The sequence below is a fragment of the Mauremys mutica genome, chromosome 18 (genome assembly GCF_020497125.1).
Source record: "Mauremys mutica isolate MM-2020 ecotype Southern chromosome 18, ASM2049712v1, whole genome shotgun sequence".
NCBI classification, from domain to species: Eukaryota; Metazoa; Chordata; order Testudines; family Geoemydidae; genus Mauremys; species Mauremys mutica.
The window spans coordinates 25,254,279-25,275,757 of record NC_059089.1 but is presented as its reverse complement, the minus strand read 5'-3'; the positions used below and the strand labels follow the sequence as shown (position 1 = coordinate 25,275,757).

The window sequence follows — 21,479 nt, the reverse complement described above, 5'->3', positions numbered from 1 at the left end:
AGTTTTGCTCCACAGATGAAGATGGTGGATACTAGTATGACGACCCAACTCCAGATGATGGGATAAGGGGGAGAAATTACCTTGTGTCTCTCATTCTTACTTCTAACTAGCTTTTTAGGGAACAATCCTGCAAACACATACTTGGAATAGGGCTGACTACCAGGGAGTGGCCTCAATAGACTTCAATAGGACTCCTGGTAGTGCATCTTGACAGGCGTGAGTGCTTTGTTTGCAGCGAATCCCTTCCCCTACAAGCTGAAGGGAAGTTGGCTCTCAGCATTTATAGATTTACAATTCAACAGTTAATCAAACGAATATAGTTGCTTTCAGACTAACATCTCCAACTAATGTTTATTTTTTAAATGATAAAAAATCCACGTGCCCGTGGATATTTTTATTCTCTGCCACAATTCAAGGCTGATAGAAGAATATACTGGTAAGCGTGTCTGTGTGCTTCCATTACAATTATTTTAGTGGATTTCTAATTCTGAGGTGCTGGCCCTTGCCTGCTGTTTGGAATAGAATCAAGGAGTTTATAAACTGTACAAAAGCAAAAATAATGTAAGTCTGAGTTTTTATACCTCAGACTTAAACTATTTCAAATTAATATTTTGGTTTTTTTTCAGACAAGGGATTGCTAATATCCTAGTGGCATTGGATGGTAGGGCGATAGAAAATGTCTTCTCTCTAGAAGTGAGCACTACAGAACTCTATGGGTCATATAGTGTCATACGCACACTTTCTACTGAAGATAATAGTTCTCTTTTGGTGGTGAGATCAACCTGTTGTCTCCATTAGGATTTTATATTAGCTATTAGATGTAAAAAAAACCACCATTTTGTACACCGCAGACATAAGCTTAGAGGCTTGGAGGGTTGAATCCATGGCACGGATGGTATTGTGAAGAAAAGGACTGGCTTTTTCACTTTGTTCTGAAATCAGTGAAGCTAGTGTCCATTTTTTTTTTCATTTCTAGAGCTCTGTAATCTTGCCTCTTCAGGGATCTCATCCTGCATCAATGTACTGCTTCTGGGTTGCCCTTTTAGAGATGGGGTGACCAAGAATGAATGACGTATGCAAAGGGGCTGGGATCTAACTTTTGTTGTCTTTCAACTCTCAGAATTTGTATTTGTTGGTATATTTCCAACAAGTAAGAGTACCTACCCATGACTCTGCATACTTGTGTGAAAGGTTAGTTAAATATATAACACTCATGAGCCACTGTCCTTTTGTGGAAGAGAATCCACGAGACTGCACAAGACACCTTACTTCAGTTAAACAATCTGCTCCACCTTGCATTTTGCTGTGGTGCTGGGAGTTCCTTTCCCAGACCTGAAGAAGAGCTGTGTGTGGCTCAAAAGCTTGTCTCTCTCACCAACAGGTGTTGGTTCAGTAAAGGATATTATCTCACCTCTTTGTTACTCTAGAAATCTCACACAATATTAGCTACTATGCTGAGTGACACAATCAGCTCTTACCGCCATCACAGCTGATCCAACTTCGATTTTCTTGAGGACAGAAGAAAGGAAGTAAAGTTACTAATATTTGACAATTAGTGTTTTGCATTCCTAAAGCTCTGGGCAGACATTTATTATTCCTCACCAGCCATAGATAAATAGTGCCACTTTTTGGTACGTGTGTAACTCAAACTTCAGAGGAGATCCACCCCCTGATCCTGGGTTGAATTTGATTAAGCAATAGCTGGAGTTTGGGTGTCCAAGGAATGAAGGTTTGGTCCCAAGGCCACAGATTAAGTTCGTGACAGAGATTCGGGCCATGTCTATGCTACAAATGTTGGTCGATGCAAGTTAGCCAGTGTAAAGCCACCAGGGTTAGTATATTGCTTGTGTACATACATATTTGGCTGCTTGTGTCGGTCTTTGTGTACTCACCAGGAGTGCTTTTATCGACACAAAGTGTGGCGCATCATGGGTAGGTATTCCACTGCAACATGCTACCCTCTGGCACAATGCCTTTGGGGAATTTTTGCAGTGTTTTGGGGCGTGCACAAGTTGCACAGAGGGGGCTGGGACCGAGAGGTTAAGTTCCCATTGTGCAATTTTCCCCTATCCCATAACTTTCATATTTTTTAAAATCTCTCAAATACGTGCAGCACTTGTCACTGTCTGCCATCTTTGACAGAAGCAGGGAGCCTGTGCAGCTCTGCACTGTTGTCATGAATATTAAAAACACAGACCAAACGACCCTCTGGTGTCTGCAGAGCCGCAGGAAGTACCACAAACCTGGGGGATATGGTTTCTTTGAGGATAGATTGCTAAGGGACGTAGGGAGAAAAAAATCCAAGGTGGTGGTTGGCACAGACCAGCTGCCGATGGTGGAGCGCGTTGTCTGTGAGATACGTGGGGGTGGTATAGGCAGGTGCTGACGTGGAGTTCTCTACTGACTGCAAAGAGAGGCCTGTAGGTCAGCTGCAGCTTCTGTGTTTGCTCCTGAGAAGCCCCTTTTTCTCCTGGTGCATCTCCATGTTCTTTTTCTGCTGAGAACCTGGGCCTTTCTGCTGTCCACTCTCTCCCTCTCCAGGCTGTCTGGTATATCTACTTTCCACACCCTCTGAGCTGATGCAGCACTGGCTTGCAGGGTCTCTAAGAGCATGTCCTCCCTAGTCTGCTGCTTTCTCCTCCACGTCAGGGTCAGGCATTCCAATGGTGCAGAGGGGTCACCCCGCAAGGTTGCAATGGCAACACCTACGGATAACACAGATTTATCATTGGATTTACAGTCACAATGGAAGGCAAAAGATAATTTTCAGAACTCCCTACCCTTAGGCTCATTAGAGTTTTAAATAAGACATGCTTATTGCCACTTCAACTTTGAACCACCTCTGCACAGCATCACTTTACTGCCACCGCTGTGGTCAGTATGGCCTCAAGAGGGTGAGGAGCAGGGAAATTAGGCCATAATTGTTTGGTTGCATAAAACAATAAAATCCAGCCCCTATTTCCCTGGGTCCAAGAACAGGGCAATGGTTCTGAGCACTGTCACTATTGGCCACAGGGAGTGGTTGTGATGAAGTGGGATTTTCTGTAATTTTGTTAATGAATCCATTGTGCCTCAATTTCCCCTATGTGCTCCAGGGTTACCTAGGGGGTGGAAAGGATCATCTGCCCTGTGAAGAGGCTCAGAGACACAGGTGTGAACGGCTCCTAGCTGTCTGGAACTTGGATCCCATATCAATGGAGCATCTGAGAAGACCGTGACAAATCCGATCACCATGACTCTGATACTTAGCAACCACTGACCACGGATGGCCCACCTCTAAGCAGGAAGCCCAGCAGTGTTTGTTCCCCAGCTGGGGAACAAAGTCCTGAGGAGGTGCTGGGGGGTGGGTAAGGGTTGGCTGCTGAGGGCTTCTGGGGGTACACCTCAATTGGGAAAAGAGAGATCAGAGGGACCGGGCTTTGGGCTCTGTGCTGACCAGGATGGACTATGCTGTAACTTTCTTTACTCTGTGCTAACCAAGGACTTCCTGTGCTGTGTTCCAGTGGACTAATAAACTCTTCTGTTTGACCACTCTGGCTGGGCGTCACTGCAGAGGTGACGGAGGAGGCGCATTGCTCCCTTCAATTGTACAAGTCTCCCTCAGGGGTCTGTTTCAATTGGATGCACTGAATGGATCTCATGGTGTGAAGCTGGGGTGCTGAAGGACCAAAGGTCCAGTGGCTCATCCTGGAGGAAGAGTGAGACCCCTCGTGGGCTGGCACACTGAAAGGGTTCCTCCGAGAGACTGTTCCATAACACTGATCCAGTGGGTCCGTGACAGTGGTGATTTTAGCTACTACCTCACTCCAGAGGCACAAAGAACTGTGCTGGTGCCCCAAAGCGGCCTCTAACCATTTTCCACTAGACTGTTTCCTGCAGTGGTGCCTGCCAAAGTAATCACGGAGTGGCATGGGAAAGCATCTTACTGTGGAAGAAGCAATACGGCAGCCATCCCTAGAAACATTTGGGAGAGGACTGCAGAGTATCTCTAGGAAAGTTTCATCAAGACCTCTCAGGAGGATACAAGGCACATCCCTATGTATGTAAACACTCTGCTTCACATGCCCTGCCTAACCCTACAGGGGAATGAAAAGCAGGTAACTACCTTTTGTTCTACTTCCACTTCTCATACAAGTAAAGCAATGACAAGCAGATACCTGTGTCCTGCTAACTTGGGGATGGGCCAGGCGTCATCGTCCCATTTAAACAGTGAGAGAGCATGCATGCACACACTTACCTGAGGTTCTTTCCTTTTCATCCAGGCTTGGCTGGTGGGACTGGCTAGTTTGCGGTGGAATCTCCAGAAGACCCTGGCTCACTGTGTAGCTGGAGCCTCCTGCCACAGGTCCCTCATCCTTCTCTGCCTTCTCACTGCTCAGGGCAGGGTCTGTCTCTCAGGCACCTCAGAGGTATCCATGGTGGTCTGCAAGGTGCTGGTGGGGTCTCCACCAAGCATGGCATGCAGCTCATTGTGAAAACGGTAGGTCTGCAGCTCAGCACCAGCTCACTGTTGGTCTCTCTGGCCTTATGGTATGCCTGCCTCAGTTCCTTTGCTTTCCTGCAGCCCTGCTGCTGATCCCTGTGATACCCCTTCTCCTGCATGCCCTGTGCAATCTGCTCAGAGATGTCCATGTTTCTACAGCTGGTCTGTAGCTGGGCCTGCACAGCCTCTTCTCTCCACAGGTCCAGGCGATCCAATATCTCATGTCTACTCTTGGCAGGAGCCCGCTGTTCAGAAGAGCTGTTAGGTGTGCTCACCAAGGTGAACAATCAGGAAAAGGCATCCCAAAAATACATGGGGAAGTTTCTGGGGAGGAGAGTGGCACCTGGTTTCCGTGACCCCTGGGCAGCGGAGTTCACAATTGTCACTGTCACAGAGCAGCCGCTGTCAGGTGTTGTGGGACAGCTGCAGGAGGACTGTTGGGGTTGACATAGGTCTGCACTCGCACTGTATTGACCACAGCACATTGACTATGGTTCAACACCGTTCCGGGAGGTAGTGTTACTGCGTTGCTGTAATGGGACACTTACAACAGTGGGAGGCATAGTTGAGTGTAGACACTTGCATAACTAGGTTGATACATGGTGATTTACATCGACCTGACTTTGTAGTATAAACCAGGCTTAAATTGGAGAGCGCCAATCTCTGTGCTGAGTCCACTCCTGATTTCCATAGACAGCAACAGCGAATACAGAAAAACTCCAGTTAGCCATTGTTTTTATGCTATGGCCACTCTAATACTGCATTATTCTTTATCTCCGTAATACAACGCAAAGTCTCATTGCTGTGTCCTGAGCAGTTTCTTTATTTCCCCCACATTTTCTTATTCCTCTTCTGAAGAATTCCCAGCTAATTCAGAACCCGCAAGTATGGAGAAGTGGCCTAAGTTCTTTCCAGCGTTGGTTCTTTTGCACTTGCTCTGCTCCTGTTGCCACTTTATTCTTCTGGCAGGTCATTGTGGAGAGGCCCAAAGGGATGAGGGAAGGGTGGACTATTCATCTTGCCTTTGAATTTTCTTGATTCCCCTCAGTTTTTGTCACAACCCGAATGTTTAAATGTAACATCTTGTATTTACTCTAAAATGACTTTCATCTGATTTCCCCTTTGCTTACCAATTTAGCTGTCAAAATTAATAACCAGGAGTATCCATCTCTAGCTTTCATCATCTCATGTTACTTTCCTAGAATTACTTCATGGTGGAACTGCTGCTGGTTCTCTGCTCTAGAATTATCAGGTTACTAATGAAACCCTTTAAAACCAAGATTGCTAGATACAACTGCAATGGAAAAGCTAACTGGGGTGCTGCCAAGCTGGGGCTGTCTCCTTTCCAACGTGAATATTTTCTCCTAGCAGAAATCAACAAAATCCACAATCTTCAAACGGGGGTGCCTGAAGTTAGGTAACTAAGCAGATAGTAAAGTAACAAAATAAACCTTCTCCAGGAAGCAGTAAAGTGGGTCAATGGTGCTGCATTAATGCTGAATGTTATAGATATGGGAGTAAGTGTTTTGAAGGAGTGGGGCCTATGTCCCCATCTTTGTTCAGGAGGGAGCTGCCATTGAAACAGATATGGAGACATGATGCTATTAGCCTATTATTAGAAAAGTCTCTTAAAGTTCAGTGAAAACTCCAGTGCCTTTGAAGAGCGGGCCCCTTATTTGGGACCTGTTGGCATTGTCTACACAAGAAAGTTGCAGGAGGTTAACTAAAGGTGTGATTTTAAACTGATGTCATTACACTGCTGTGTGCTGTGCTTCTTGTGATTGAACCCAGGCTTGCTGCAGTTTCACATCACTGTCTAAAGGAATTGGTTTAAATTAATCTGCAGTAAACCACTTAAACCCAAATGAGTGTGTGCGCCCACCTGTTTAACCAAGTTGGGTTCAAACCCATTTCAGTTCAATGGTGTGGAGCTCAGGCTCTAACCAAGCTGCAGGTGTCTGACCCTAGCCTTCCAGCCCCCAAGGTTGGATTAAATGAGTAACTCGTGCGGCCTTGTCTACACAGGAGAATTCTACCAATGTTATTAGAAGCACGTGGGGATTCATCCTTACATTGATGCAGCCACCTCGCCTAGATGCTCTTCCTTGGGTCGGAAGGTGCCGCAAACTAGTTTAGTTGCATCTGGTAAACTGATTAAGGCACGTTCACACCGAGGATGTGCACTGGTTAAACTGAATCAAACGACAGACCAACGTTGTAGTTAAACTGGTGCAATGTTTGTGTACAGAAAAGGCTACGGTTGCTTCAGTAAATTAACACCACAATCTAATTAGGAGCGTGAGAGGCTGTTGTTCACTTATTTAGCATCATGTAATGAACAGACTAACTGCTTCCGCAGTAGCATTAATCATGATCGAGCCCGCTGGTTTTAAGGAGCCCCCTTTAAACGGGCCCTTAGCCGGGCCCCGGCTGCAGGCTGCCTGCACAGGGCGTTGTCTCCCCTACCGGACCGGCGATCGCACAGTCTCTCCTTCGGGAGCCTTTTTAAAGCCCGCGCCCCGGGGCGGCTTGGGAACCTATTGAACAGAACCGCTTACAGGGGGGAGGTTAATTTCTCTTTGTCCAACTCCCTGCAGGGCTGTTCCCCCCCCCCCCCCCCGGGCGAGGTATCCACACGGCACCGCTCTCCTGAGCCGGCCTCTGGCCGCTTTGCAGGGGGGTCAGGACTGGGAGCCAAGCTCCGCTCTGGGGCAGCTCCCTGGAAACGAACCGGCTCCCCCCGGGGCCGGGGCCGGGCTGGCTGCGGGGAGCGCAGGGCCCAGGGGGCGGCGGCGGCGGCAGACCCCAGGCCCTGGGAACAGAGGGAAGGTCACTGCCCCGCCTCTGGCTGGCTCCCGACGAGCTAGGAGGAGAGAGGAGCAGAACCCTCCGGGCCCCTCCCCGTCACCTCCAGCCCTCGCCTCCTATAATGCTGGGGAGACGCGCGGGAGCGCGCAGTCCTCTCCGGTCTCCCAAGGGCGGCGGTGCCCGGGCCGGAGCCCGGCAGCTCCTATGGGACCAGGGCTCAGCGAGGAGCCCCCTGCCCCGGCCAGGGCCAGTCCCCGCGCCTGAGCCGGCGCCACGTGTCTGTGCCCGGCCCGCTGCCCCTGCAGGTGGCTGCCCCGCCCAGGGCGCAGAGGGCGGCGAAGGTGGGGCTAGTGCCCGGCTCGGACCGCCGGGAGCTCCAGCCGCTGGCAGCGCTGCCTGCCCGCGGGGACCTACCGGGGCCTGGGGGTCAGGGCTCCCCGGCAGCCTAGCGCTGCCCCGGCCTCCCGCTCCCCACCCGCCGGGCTGCGCTGGAGGAGGCGCGGGGCGGACCCTGCTCCTGCTCCTGCCCCTGCCCGCCGGGGACAGCGGAAGGAAGAATTTGGAGAAACTTCTCCCGGCAGCTCCAGCCCAGCCAGCGCCGCCGCCGCCTCCGGCCTTCCCCGGCGGGGCAGGGCCCCGGGCCCCCCTGAGCGAGCGCAGCGGGCGGAGGAAGAGCCGAGCGCTGGCCCGGCCGAGCCCCGGCTCCGAGCGGGACGCGTCTCTCCGCCCTGTCCATGTACTGGAAGAATGAGCCGCTGGCCCCGCTCCGCCCGGGCAGCCAGCCCCTGGCCGCCGGCGCCCCCGCGGGGAAGGTGAGCGGGGCAGGGGAGCCTGGGGCCCGGGGTGCGGAGCCTGGCGGCCATTCGTTGGCTTCGGAGGAGCTGCGAGCGGCTCCGTGCCCGGGGGCTGGAAGGTGAGCGCCGGGCGAGGAGACGGAGCCCGCACCGACCCGCCGAGCCCCGCACGTTTATGCAAATGGCTCAGGAATTTCGAAAAAGGCGATTTAGCAAAGACAGAGGCAAATCAGAAGGAAGCGCTGGGCATTGTCTGCCTGAATAGGGGCTTAATAGCCGCAAATGGGCCGGGCTTGGGGGGGAGACGAGAGGCGAGGAATCCAAAAATTGCTGCCCTCTGTGCGCTTTAAATATCAGCTGCAGCCGCGCTGGTTTTTAAAGCCCAGACCTGGAAGCAGAAAGTGGGTTTGTTTTCCCCCCTCACTTGAATGGGGAGGATTTTCAATCCAGGCGCTTTCTGCTGCATTCTGCGTTTCAGAGCGCGGGGGGAAGAATTTCGATTTTTAATTACTACCATTAAAAAAATCAAATTTGCAATTCTTTGGGTGGCCTGATGGATTCCCTGATTGACAGCTGGAATTGACACTCTGGATACCTCTTATCTTGGGCATTTACGGCAATTTCTAATTGCAGGTAGTTTGTGTTTTTTCAGCGCCTTGGCTCGCATGGGAACCGAGCGATTACTTCAAGAGGCCCGGGTTAAGTGCAGGCAGGGAGAGAATTCAATCCACATTCAAATTGCTTCATTAAAGAGACGCAGCTTTTGTTGCAAAGGATTTAAATGGCCACTAGAAAGTTCTTATTTATTGTTTTGAGCTGGTTTATATAGGGTGCCATGAAGCCCAGGCGGTAGAGCCCAGGCGGGTAGAGCCCCAGCCAATCTCTCCCGCTCTCTCCTTCAAGGTGATGGCCCAGGACTGCCCCCTCTCCAAGGGAAGCTCCCGCTGCCCGGACACCAAGCACCCCCAGATCATGGTAAGGCTGCAGGGCCGCTGGGTGGGAGGTAGCGAGATCCTGGGACCCAGGGTAGCTGGGGCGCGCAGGCTCCCACCCCTGTCATGGGGCAGTTGGGGAGTTTGTCCCTAGGGCGCTGGGGCTTCACCGACAGCAGACGGGAGCTGGCCGCGCCGGGCTCCGCAGAACCGCCTGCGCGCCCCGGGAGCCGGCCAAGGGCTGAGCGCAGCGGCCAGCCAGGGCGCACCGGCCGCCGCGCTGCCCCAGCTCCCCGGTGGCGCGTAGGGCTTCATCCGGCTCCCGCGGAAGCTTTGCCGCTGACTTCCAGAGGAGCGGGCTCTGGTGCGCGCTGTTCCGACTCCTGGCCCGGGCCCCGGGGACTGGCCCTGCAGGGAGATGGGGCGGCTCCCTGTTCCAGAGCCGGGCTGTGGGGGAATGAATCACAGGGCAGGGGGTGGCTCTGGGGTGCTGCTGCTCGGTCCCGCCAGGAGCCGCACGCGGGGGAGGAATGGGGCCCCCGAGGGGCGCTGGGGACTCCCTGGCTGACCGCTTCGGGGTGCTTTCTCCGCAGTCCCAGTCGGACGGAGAGACGCTGCCCAGCACCCTGGATAAGGAAGATGCCCGCTCGGCTCCCAGCACCCCGTCCACCCCGTCCGTCTGCTCCCCGCCTTCCTCCTCCTCCTCCTCGTCCTCCATCCCCTCCGCCGGCAAGAACGTCTGCTCCAGCTGCGGCCTGGAGATCCTGGACAGGTACCTCCTCAAGGTGAGCGCCGGGCAGGGCGGAATGGGGCCCTGCCTTGGGGAGCGGGGACCAGTTCGGTGGGTGGCCGAGGGGACTTGCTGGGGAGGAGCAGGGGGGCCCATGCCTGGCCCCAAGCCCAGCTCACAGAGGCCCCTTCTCTGTCCCAGGTGAACAACCTGATCTGGCACGTGCGCTGCCTGGAGTGCTCGGTGTGCCGGACCTCCCTGCGCCAGCAGAACAGCTGCTACATCAAGAACAAGGAGATCTTCTGTAAAATGGATTATTTCAGGTAGGAGCCCGGCTGGCCGGGGATCTCGAGTGCGGCAGGCCGAGTCCAGCTCTGAATCCAGGGATCTGGCTCCCTTCGGCAGTTTGTGCCGTTACAGGGCAGATTCGGTTTGCAGACTCGCTGTGTAAACGGGGCCTGGTGCGTAGGGCCGGTTTGTCCTTATCCGGAGTAGCAACGGGCCCGGGCCAGTATGTGTGTGTGTTTCCTGGAAGGCGGGCTGGTCGGCGCTCGGCTCCCGCAGACTCCGGACCTTGGCCCGACGGGGATTTTTTTCCTGGAGCAAGGAGGGGCCTGTGCTAATTACCGTAAACCCCCCAGGTAGCTGCACAAGTGTCCTCTAAGGAAGAGACCAGGGCATCGGCTCCCTTTAGCTACTTGCTGGCGGGTGTGGGGGGTTCATTACACCCAGGCTGGCCCCTGAAGTCCCCGCGGAGCGGCTCGGCGGGTTAAGCAGGGCGAAGCGCCCAGCCGCCTGGCAGGGGCTTGTTCCCGAGTGTCCCAGGAATGGATGGATGAGGCGGGTGTACAGAGACAGGTTGTCCGCCACCACCAGCCGACCCGTGTAAACGCTGCCTCGCCGTGCGGTGGAAGCGCCGGAGGTCAGGCGCGTTACCCACCAGCCGCCGCGAGGAGCAGGGTGTCCCGGGCAGGTGAATCCCGCACAGAACCGGAGCGGGCAGCTTAGCCACAGCGGGTAGCCGGGATCTGCCCCCTGCAGGGAACCCCTCTGCGCGGGGGCGGGGAGAGGCACCGTCCCTGGGTTAGAACCAGCCTCTCCAAAGCCTGGTGCCTTCCTGCGTCTGGGGGAGAGTCCCTGGGCTCGGGCACTGCCGGCGGCGGGTCCGCGGAGCGCAGACAGCTGCCCAAAGCCCGCGCGCCCAGCTTGGTCCTGCGCAAGGGCGTGTGACCCCGGGCAGTGCTCCTAGGCTGGGGAGGGAGGCCCAGGGGCGGTTTATTCCTTAAGGATCACGGGGGAAGAAGCCCCCTCCCCCCCCAGCTGTAAGCCCTGGCCCCGGCCGCTGGAAATAGCCTCCCATTTCCACGCAAGTGCAAACGGGGAAATGCTGCAAAACCCGTTTTTCGGGCGCCTCCGACGTCGCTTAACGAATCCGCCGCTTCCTGTCGGTGTAAGAGCAGGGCCAGGCCGGACCCGGCGCCTTAGGGGGCCAGGTGGGGGCAGAGCCCTGTCATGCCGGAGGCTCCCGACTAGTCATTCGTGTGTCTTGCCCCGGGATCGCTCCCCTGCGGGCTGGGTGTAGCGACGGGTTCACGCCGCCGCCTCTCCCCGGCAGACCCAGAGATCGCAGTAACGTCGGTAGGATCCGCACCGCCACTAAGCCGCCGTGACCCCAGCTGCAGGGCAGACACGGGCTAAATTCAAGCCGCCCTTAGCCTCTGGCGCGGAGCGGGACATGCTCCCCGGGCGGGGGAGAGCCGGGGTGGGAGCCGGCTCCGTGGAAGCGCGTTGCGCTGCGCTGCGCTCCCGGGGAGGACAGGCGCTGCGGCTCCTGAACCTAAAACTGACTGGTGGTGGGGACGGGTGGGGCGCATGGATCGCGGGTCCCTGCTAGACCCGTCCCCGTCTCTGGGCCTCCCTACCCTGGCACCCTGCGCGCCGCTCGCCCCCATCCCGCTTCCTCGGCCGGGGGTTGGGGGGGTCTTTGCAGCCTTTTCTGGCGCCCTGGAAGCGGCTGCCCGCACCCCAGCCGGGGGGCACTCGGGGTCTCGCTCTCTCCCTCCTACTTGTTTAGCGTCCAGGGCCCTGCTAGCAGCAAATCACCAGAAACCCAAACTGCTAAATTAGGAAGAAATTCTCGCGCATAATCCTGGCCCCAGAGGCCCGCTGGCCGCGTTCCTCAGCTGTACCCGTCGCAAGCAGCTAGAGAGAGACCCACCCCCAGCCCCAGATATTTGCGCAGGCTGATTTCCACCGGCTTCTGTTTCTTTCGTTGTATGAACCGGGAGTTGCATAGGGCGAGATTTAAAAAAAAAAAAACCCTTCAAGGAGTTCGCTGGATTCGTGCCGCCTGGTTTCTCCCTTGGGGTGTGAAGTGTGACAGGACCGGATTTACTATCCCGGCTTTTGCAAAAGAAGGTCAATTGCAGAGTTTAGTAACTGCCATAGCTAAGCAGACTCCGTTTTTGAGGCATCCCTAAGTTCTGTGTTCCAGCCCTCAGACATCCTGCAACATCTTTGATGGTACGTTAAAAACCCCCAACCCAAGCCCACAGCCGGCGGAGCCGGGCTTCCAGCCCGACCTGCTTCCGGAAAACACCCCAGCCTCGGCTGACAAGGAGTCAGACCCCGGGCAGCGAGAGAGGGATTTTGACCCTAGAATTGAATCGAAGTGCCCCAGCGATTGAGACACCCGACGAGTGGGGGAGTGAGGACGGGGGGCCTCCATCAATGAGCACCGCGCTCAGCTTGGCCGGCCCGCCGCTGTCTGCCCGCGGGAGGACGGGGAAACCCAAGGCAGGAAATGGGAATGGCCGCGTGCGAAGAGCCGCACGCAAAATAGTCCCGCTTCCTCGCGAGTTGGGAGAGGGGCTGGGCTGGGCCACAGCCGGCGGCCAGGGCCTTGGAACAGGGCTGGCGCTGGGGAAACCATGAAACGTGGTGATGCTTTACATGCCTTTTAGTCCAACGGTCTCAACGAATGCCCTAAGCTGTGGCCCCGATCCCGCAAACGCTGCTGGGTGTGAGGCACTTTACTCGCGTGAGTCGTTCCTCTGAAATCAGTGGGATCACGGACCTATCTGCGCGCTGCGCCTCTCAAACGCAGCCACCCCCGGGGAGCCGGCGGGCGGGCGGGCGGGCGGGCAGCCAGGTGATAACCAACGTCTTGAATGGCCACGGTGGGAGGAGGAGTTGTGGCCAGAGACCTGAGCGAGATCGTTCTCTTATGCCGAGTGCCCGCCTGGGCTATGTCCTGTCCAAACCCAGTTTGTCAGGTCTCCTCGGAAAGGTGGCTGCGGGGAGATGGTGTGTAGAAAACAAGTTATTTTGGCATTTGTGTTTGTCATTTCTTGTTCCCCCATGAGTGCATGGCCCATAGAGGAGTGTTGGCATCACCGCGTGTCTGGAGTCACCTGCAGCGAATTGTTTCTCGGATTCTGGTAGCGCTGCTGGCCGGGCAGCTCTGGCCGCCTGCTCCCTTTGTGTGACTCACACGTGACAGAGACAGCGCTCAGCGGCAGTGCCTGGCACAGCAGGGTGTGGGGTTTATGCCCCTTGGGAATATGGGTTCTGATCCGGAACCCCTTTCTCGGGGCGGCGTGACTCGTGCGAGTCGGAGCTGCGGGAGTGGGACCCTCTCAGGGGGCTCCAGGGATGTGCGAGAGCTTTAACCATGAATCTTCAAAACTTTAATTTTGTGCATGTCTGGGGTGAGTCTGGTTTCGTTCGGCCTCCTAGCGCTGCTGCAGCGATAGTTGTGGCTCAGGGCTTGGCTGCAGCTAGAGTGTTTTCCCCTCCAGCTCTTTGGTTTGACAGTTCAGTGGCGGAAGCTAACACGTTTGTACAGGCTGGTGTGGACACTCCGTAAACGTGTGCCCGGCATCACATGTTTGTGGCTTTACCCTGGGCTGATCCTGAGGGCCCCTTCCCTCCCAGCCCTCTCGAGTCAGGACGCTGCTGCCCGTCGGGGATTGGGCTGATATTCCTCCCAGCCTCAGGTGAATGGTTCCGGGCAGGGTGAGGAAGGTCCGCCCCGCCCCGCTTTTTCTGAAGAACTCATGTTCGGACGCGCTTTGTTTAACACAGACCGTTCCAGAGAGTTCATGGTAAAAACCCCTCGCTGGGTCTCTGTTCGGGGGGCGGGGTGCGCGCAGCTCTGCTGAAGGAGAGAGGTGCTGAGAACTAAAGGCATTTCACAGTAGTAACTTTACTCTGAACTTGTACCGGGGGGGACGAGGCCCCAGTGCTCTGCATTGGAGCTCCCTGGCTTGAAGCGGTTTCCCTTGTAAACCCTGTATGTAGCCCCCGCCCCCCCAAACATCGTTCCAGCGCCCGGGTGCTCTGGGCCGCGCCTGCCCGAGCGTTTGGAGGGCGAGTGGGATTGTCGAAGCTGACTCCGCTCCCGTGACAGGCACTGGCAAAGCGTCCCTGGGTCACCAGCGAGCAGGTAGGGAAATCCCACCCTGACGGCGCAATCAGCCTGCAGCGCCGACCCGGCTCCTGTCTCCCCAGAGGCGAATCTCGGGCGGAGGTTACCGGGCTGGGAGGCGTTTATCGTGCTGTGCCCTGAAATCTGTTTTACCCCCGCTCATGGCTGCAGCCGAGCTGCGCGCTCTCTCCGGGAGTAGCTGGGTAACAGGGAGCATGAACCGTGGCGTCCCGGCCAAGCCCCAGCTCTGAGACTCCCATTTCACCTCCCCAAAGTCCCCGCGTGGCACGTGGCTGGGGCAGTCCGCTCCCTTTCCTGTCCGGGACGGGGGTGTCATTCCCTGCAGCGGGGAAGAAAGTGACTCCTGCCCAGGGTTCATGTGTGTCCGCTCAAGGCTGTAACGTGCTGCGGGATCCCTCCGGACCGGAGTCAGGACCGAGCTGCCCGCCCCAGGGGGAGGTCGGCCACGTGCTGTTTCGCACCGGCTCCCCCAAACCAGGGAGTCACTGCAGGGCTCAGCCCCCACCCCCCGGGGTTTTCAGAGCCTGCCCCACTCGCCTGAGCGTGAACGGAGCAGCTGCTCGGACCCTCGCCGGCTGCTTGAGGCCGGTTCCGAGGCCATACCAAGCAATCGGCACCTGCTTTCAAAACCGCCTCTCTCCCGCGCCTGTCCGCCCCTTGGCCCGCGCTGGGTGCAGACCAGGTCCTTGCCTGGGGGAGCGGGAGGTGCGGGCGGGCTTCTCCCCCCACCTCAGCAGAGGGTCCCTGCCCCGGCCAGCGGCGAGCGTGTGACATCTGCCAGGGGAGCCGCAGAGCCCAGGCCCTGGCCTCGCCGTCAGCCCGGGGCAGGAATTCTGCCTGCTGCGTCCTGGCCACCTTCCGGCTCCCATAACTCCAGCCCTGGTGCCTCGATTCCCCCCGCCGCTCTCTGCCCCGACGGCCAGGGCGGGTAGCTCGGTGCTGTCAAACGCCCGAGCCTGCCCCGGGCGTGGCGCGCTTTGGGATCCTGGGCTGGCAGGGGATGGGCGCTAGAGAATTGCCGGACATTATCCGTTCTCCAGGCGGAACGCACCGAGCGAGCGCAGGTATCCCGCTGCGGGAGATTGTCTGAGGAGGGGAAGGTCCCTTGATCCGGGTGGCAGGAGCGGCACAGGGGACCGCGCACTGGATGTAGCTTCTAGCACACGGGTAGGGCCAGATTTCAAGGGGCACTGGCTGGTTTGCCCAGTTCGCTATGGGGCAGGCAGCAGCGGGAGCAGATTTTTGAAACTGGGCTGCCCCAGGGGAGGGCGGGGCTGGACCGCGGCAGGGTTTGCTGACACTTGGGGGCTGCCTGGCTTCTTGACGTGTCGTTTGGTTCCGTTCCTTTCCGCGAGGGGCTGAGAGCAGAAGGGGGTTCGCGGGACTGGGCAGGAGCCGGAGTGGGGCACGAGTCGTGTGCACGGCGCTGCGCAGGCCAATTAGTTAACCAGAACTTGCTATCCAAACTAGACTGGGCGCCCGAGCCGGCGTGGGCGGGGTGTGTGTGAGCGGATGGGGGGGAAGATCCTAACTCCAGGAGAGCCGCTGATTCTTGCAGTCAAATCTCCTTGGTTCCTCCGAGGATGTGGTACAAACTTGGGGTGCCAGGGCGGGAGACGAGTCTTGGGCATTCAGAGGCAGTTCTAGTCCGCAGCCAGGGCCCCTGGCCGGGGCTGTTGGAGGCACCCGAGATTTCCAGGTGGGCTCTCGCTCTGCTGCTTCAGCGGGTCGGATTTGTATCGACCCGTCTTGCAGAGAGAGAGTGGGTGTGTCAGTGTGTGTGTGTCAGTGCAGCCCAGCGACCCCCACCCAGATCAGGGCCCCAGTGTGCCAGGCGCTGTACGGACACTCCGTTTGTAGAGATCTAATCTCTGTCCTGAAGAGTTTCCAGTGTGACTAGACCAGACAGACACAGGGGTGAGGCAGTAACAGGAAAGCTGGCGGAACAGTGAAAATTGCGGGCAAACCTCATGCTGGTGCCAGGATTTTGCTGTGTGATTGTTTGGGTGTCACGGTGAAAAGGGGGTGACTAAACAAGCCACTTCTAAGGTGACGCCGAAGTCACTCCCTTTCCGCCTGCCCCGGTCACTGTGCCGTGTGAATGCTTCGCTCACGTTCCCATATCAGTGATGGGGCGCGGTTGGTTTTTCTGTCTGCCGGTCTGCGAAATCTGGGCTCTTTTTCTGGCCTGGGGAGTGAGTCACGGGGCCGTTTGCACAGTCACCTGCGAACAGCGGAGCCCCACTCACTGTTCTCAGGGCTTTGAATAAAACGCGCAAACCCGCTGTCTCGCAGCTCCGCAGGGTAGCGGCGATCCGCTCCGGGGCCAGGCCGAGCTCCTTTGCGCCGGTTCACCAGCGTGGGACAATGTACTTCCTCGCTGGGGCGGGGGCGGGTTGCTGAGGCACTAGGGCTCCAGGAAAGGCGCGATGGGTTTTGTGCAAACTGCGCAGCCCCCTCGCTGCGCGGCCGCCGCGCCATGGGAGAGGGGCTGCGGCTTGTGGGGCTGGCTCTTGGCTCCGGCCAAGGCGCTTTCACAGGGGCCCTGGGGCTCGCTGGGCAGAAGGAAAACCCGGGCGAGCTGGGAGCGGGTTGGTGCCGGCCCAGCCCCGGGCCCAGGGAGCTGCGTGGCGCGGGTTGCCTGGGGGTGTGTCTGTCTGTGTGTCTGCGGGGTGGGGGGACCTGGCGCTATTGATAGAATCAATGTTCCTGTCGGTACGAATGTAGCACGTGTGTGTAACGTGTTTCAGATGTCCCTGTGGTGTGTGCCATTTGCCTGGATTGACTGTGAACGTGCGCATGTTATTTCGCACACCCAACCGCTCTACATGGACATGAATTGTATAATTCAAATTACATATAAATGGGGGGCGGGTGATTCCCCACAGCTCTCCTCACACGTTTGTATTTCAGTGGGGGGGGGGGTGTTTCTCACCCTCATTTGTTCTGCACACGTGCTGTGTATGTTTGTGCGAGTGACCCACATACACCACACACCTGCGTGTTGTGCCATTGCCGGTGTGTGTGAGAGCGGGAGGCAGGGCTCCGAGCCCCTCCTGCCCGTGTGTGTCCAGACACAGGGAGGGGAAGGGCGGTGTGCACCCAGCCGGGGGTGGCTGCAAACAGACGCTGGCGATAGACGGCCCGTTCGAAGCCCTTCAGCGGGCGGTCGCTGCCCGGACCCGGTGTAGGGCCGCTGCTCCGCGCTGGGTCCCTGCGCCGGAGTCTTTGCCGTGTGGACAGGGAGCGGAGCCGGCCGGGCGGGGTTTCGCGCAGTCACCGCGTTTTAAAATACCGCTCAGCAGGTGCCTGCGCTTCCCGGCTGCTCCCCGCACATCAGCAATCAGAGCCAGGTCGAGTGACCCCAACAAAGCAACCCCCCCCCCAGGCCCCCAAGCTGCGCATCTCTCCCGGCCGCTCCGGGCACTGCGGGGAGAAGCGGGTCCCGCCGGGGGGCTGGTCTCGGGCCGCTCCCCTGTAGCCTGGGCTAGACACACTCCGAGCGCGGGCAGCGCCCCTCGCCAGGGTCTAGCCGGGGGTGGGGAAACCCCTTCCGCACACAGCCCGTTTCCCGGCCCCTCCCAGGAGCCACAGAGCGCGTCTGGCCAGCCGCGCCCCGGGACTTCCCCTGTGCAAAACCAGCGCCACTGACTTCACAAGAGACGCGTTTTTCTTTCGCCCCTGGTCGGACGTGCCTCGTGCAAGAGCAGCTGCACCGGGTGTGTCACCCCTGCCCGCGCCCAGGGGAATGAGGAGTTTACACTCCGAGCAGCCCCGCGGGGGGAGGCGCACGGGCAGCAGCATCCTCGTTACAGAGCCAGATTCCCGCGCCCGTTCACACGGCGCTGAAAGCCGCCTGGTTAACTCGGTTTCTCTCAGCAGCGCCTCAGGCCAGGCACAGGCGGACACTGTTCTCATCCCAGGGGAAGTCGGTGGCAGTAGTGGTGCGAGCAGAGTTACGGGCTTTGCGGGGTTAACATGACAGTGCCGCGAGGAGGAAATGGACAGTGGTGCAGATCCAATTCCTGGCGTGCCAGGGCTGGAAAACCCGCCGCTTGTCTGATGTGCTAGAAGGTGGCTCCGCAGTGTCCGTGCGGTGCATTCAGCGGGGCTTTGGCACGGGCGTGCGAGCTGATGCACTTTGGTGATCACATGCTTGTTCACAAGCAGGTGCCCAGCAGACGAGCAGGCATCACTTCAGGAGTCATTAGGGCTCCTTACAACTCCTTTTCCTTTGTTAAAAAACAAACAACAGGACCCCGATTCAGGCCAAGCACGCAGTCTGTTTTCTTGTTAACAATCAGTAAATACAGCGGGAGGAGGGAGGGGAGGATGGAGCTGGCTGGGGCTTTTCGAATGTAATTTTTTGATGTAAAAGTGTCAGTTTCATTAAAAAAAAATAAAAAAGCGTTTGACAAATGTTGGATTTTTTTTGAAAACTAAAAACATCTGTTTATTGGCGATCGAAAACGGAAACGTTTTTTAATTTTTAAAACCAAAAGTTTTTTATTTTTTTAATTAACAAGTTTGGTTTCCGGTTGCTGAACCCCCCCCAAAACCACCCCAAAACAAACAAAACAAAACAAAAAAACAGTTGTTGTTTTTTAACAAGAACCAGGCTATGCTGGTAGAAAATATTTTGTTCACGATACAATTGTTTTCGATTGAAAACACTCTGCGAATTTTTAGGCAAACGATTTCCACGAGCTCTAGCGAAAGGGGTTGCCGGCTTTACACGATGCAGTATTCAGAGAGGTTTTAGCACGGGGCTGGGGTTGGGGCTGGGTTGGTTTTTGAAGGGAGGCAAAGTTCTCTTCTATTTCTGTAGCCAGCGCCCGGTACCGTTCTGATCCCAACCAGCCACAGGCTCGAGAACCAGACACTGAAAAGACCGAAGTGAAAGTGCTCAAACCCGCTCCGGTTTTGCACACGCGGAGTGCGCGGCGCACAACAGCGCGGAACCCGGGTGCAAAGGAAAGGGAAGGACCCGCGAGGGCTAGGGGCGGGCGGGCTTCGTACGCCAGGAAGGGGCGGACAAGGGTTTCGGTAGGAGGCTGAGCACCTGCTGAATTAATCGTTCTAACGCTGCTGAGATGTCAATTGTATTGTGAGTGCGTGTGAGATTGCCTAGGGCTTTGGATAGGCAGCTCCGCGGTTATTTTAACAGCCAGATAAACAGTAATCTACGGTCTTGTACCAGAGGCGAGAATTACCGTATTAAACAGGAGTTTTCTGTTGATGGGGCGGGTTTAACACACAAATAATGATTCCCAGGGGGTTAGTATTTTAAGACTGTATTTCTTGACTATTCGTGTGTGTGTGCACGTGCAGTGTGCGTGTCCACTGGCAGTCACTTCTTCAAATCAAAGAGCACTAGTGTCCCCCAAAGCTGAAACATCAACAAATCTATAGTATACTAGAATTAATTGAATACATTATAATTAATAATTATTGTTGTTGTTTTATTATTTAGTCTTGGTTTAGGTGAACGTTACCGAGCCAAGAGCCAGGTTTTGGGTGACTTGCTGGGAACGTGGCAGCCCCAGGTCTCATTAACAGACAAATCTCTTTGTTACAGTTTTACCAGTAACTCTGGGGAGTTTGAAGTTTGGGGCGTCTGACCCCCTCCCATGTTCTTTGACTTTGCAAAATAGCTGTATTATTAGCTTCTTTAAAAATTTCATTTCGATAGTTTTAATGTTTCCTGACCTTATTTTATCACGCTAACGAGGGCTAGTGATCTAGTCTGTGTTTTTCTAGACGAGGAGAATATGTGATGGTGTTAAAACCTCTCAGCTGGCACATTTTAAACCCCATGTTTAAACCCCATTTTGCACCCCAGTGTTTGCCACCCTTTTAAATGTCTTAGCTGGCTGTGGGCAGCCCTGCCCTGGGGAGATGACGTGTCAGATTGCACATTGGTCTGCAGCCCCCTCTGCCCGGGGTGTGTGAGCTCAGGACAGCAGGATCTCCACATTGCATGTTGCCGTAGCTACAGCTGTCTCCTTTAAACACAGGTCTTTGCATTTAATATTTTCCTCATTTGCTCCAGGTGAAGCATTTATTTTGAAGCCAAGGCAGATGAGCAAGGGGCTGGGGAATGCGTTTCTGAATGCAGCACACGTTTGCCTTTACCAAACTAGAAGCAATTCCCATAGGAGTGAAGCAGAGGGAGACAGAAACCAGCTTTGTTTGTTGGTTTAGCCACACTCAGGCTCTGGCTCCAGGCTGGATGCATCTCCCTTTTGCTAGGGTGGGAGGATGTGCGCCCCCCCCCCCCCCCCGAAGATTTCCTCAGGCTGAATGTATCATTTCAACTGCACATGTTGATCTGAACCTGGCCTGCCCTTTGTGTGGCCAGCCCAGCTGTTGGAATAACGGTAAACAGGCACCTGCAGAAATGCCAGCGGATCATTCCCAGCCCTGCAGAGAAATGCATCCTTTAGCCCAAAGGCAGAGAGCTAAGCAGGCCCTCAGCTAACAGTGATAGGTGCAGTGTAAACACTTGGGGAGAGTGCTGCTACTTTGAGTGTGGCCTGTAAATCCCTAGCGAGAGAGGGGACAAGAGCTTCTCTCCTTCCTGGGACATCCCTGTTACAGTAAAGAGAGATCACGTTAAGATGACGTGTTCTGGTCACCCCCAGCCTCCCCTTTCCTCACTTAGGTGAGCACACATGCGGCAAGATGGCTGATTTCCTTGCTGTGAGCAATGCACAGGCTGCCTCGCATGCATTTCCCTGCAAAATTGTTGCCTCTTCCCGTGTCTTGTCAATTAATTGCATTTAGTGACCTGGGGGCTAATTCTTCAGGAGCAAAACTGGATGTTGACAGCATTGAGCAAAATGTTCTGTTCTGTGAGAAGCAACAGAGAGTCCTGTGGCACCTTTAAGACTAACAGATGTATTGGAGCATAAGCTTTCGTGGGTGAATACCCACTTCATCAGACACATGGCATGTTCTGTTCTGTGAGGGCATGATGCCTGGGCATGTCCCTGAGTCCGTTGGCCGGGATTTTATACACACTCAGTGATGCTGGATGGTCCCTGCTGCAGCTGCCAGCCTGCCTTCCCAAGGAGCACGGTGCCACATGACAGCCAGCATCTTAAAGCATGGCAGGGTTGTGTAACAGAGTGCAGAGAGCCAGCTGGTAAAAGGAGGTTCTTAGTGGAGTTTGCACTTTTCCATTGCCAGATGTTACATCCACCTTTGCAAAGCCCAAGATGAGATTTGGGAATGTCACCACCGCTGTCCATCTCCTGTTAGCTGTGATGGAGTGCATGCA

General features: G+C 55.9%; 1 protein-coding gene across 5 annotated transcripts in view; it reads left to right on the top strand.

The window, feature by feature from the left end:
* The first annotated feature begins 6,560 nt into the window (after positions 1 to 6,560).
* LHX6 (LIM homeobox 6) overlaps positions 6,561 to 21,479 on the top strand; it is a 44,180-nt gene continuing 29,261 nt past the window's right edge. For 3 of the 5 annotated variants that reach the window (XM_044992834.1, XM_044992836.1, XM_044992835.1), the window contains exons 1-4: positions 7,827 to 8,103; positions 8,989 to 9,060; positions 9,611 to 9,802; positions 9,949 to 10,070. In XM_044992834.1, coding sequence (XP_044848769.1) covers positions 8,026 to 8,103; positions 8,989 to 9,060; positions 9,611 to 9,802; positions 9,949 to 10,070 — 464 coding nt within the window. In that variant the 5' untranslated portion in view covers positions 7,827 to 8,025. Of the gene's footprint in view, positions 7,051 to 7,826; positions 8,104 to 8,530; positions 8,719 to 8,988; positions 9,061 to 9,610; positions 9,803 to 9,948; positions 10,071 to 21,479 lie in introns of those variants that run through there. The other 2 variants (XM_044992838.1, XM_044992837.1) reach the window with 2 other exon arrangements.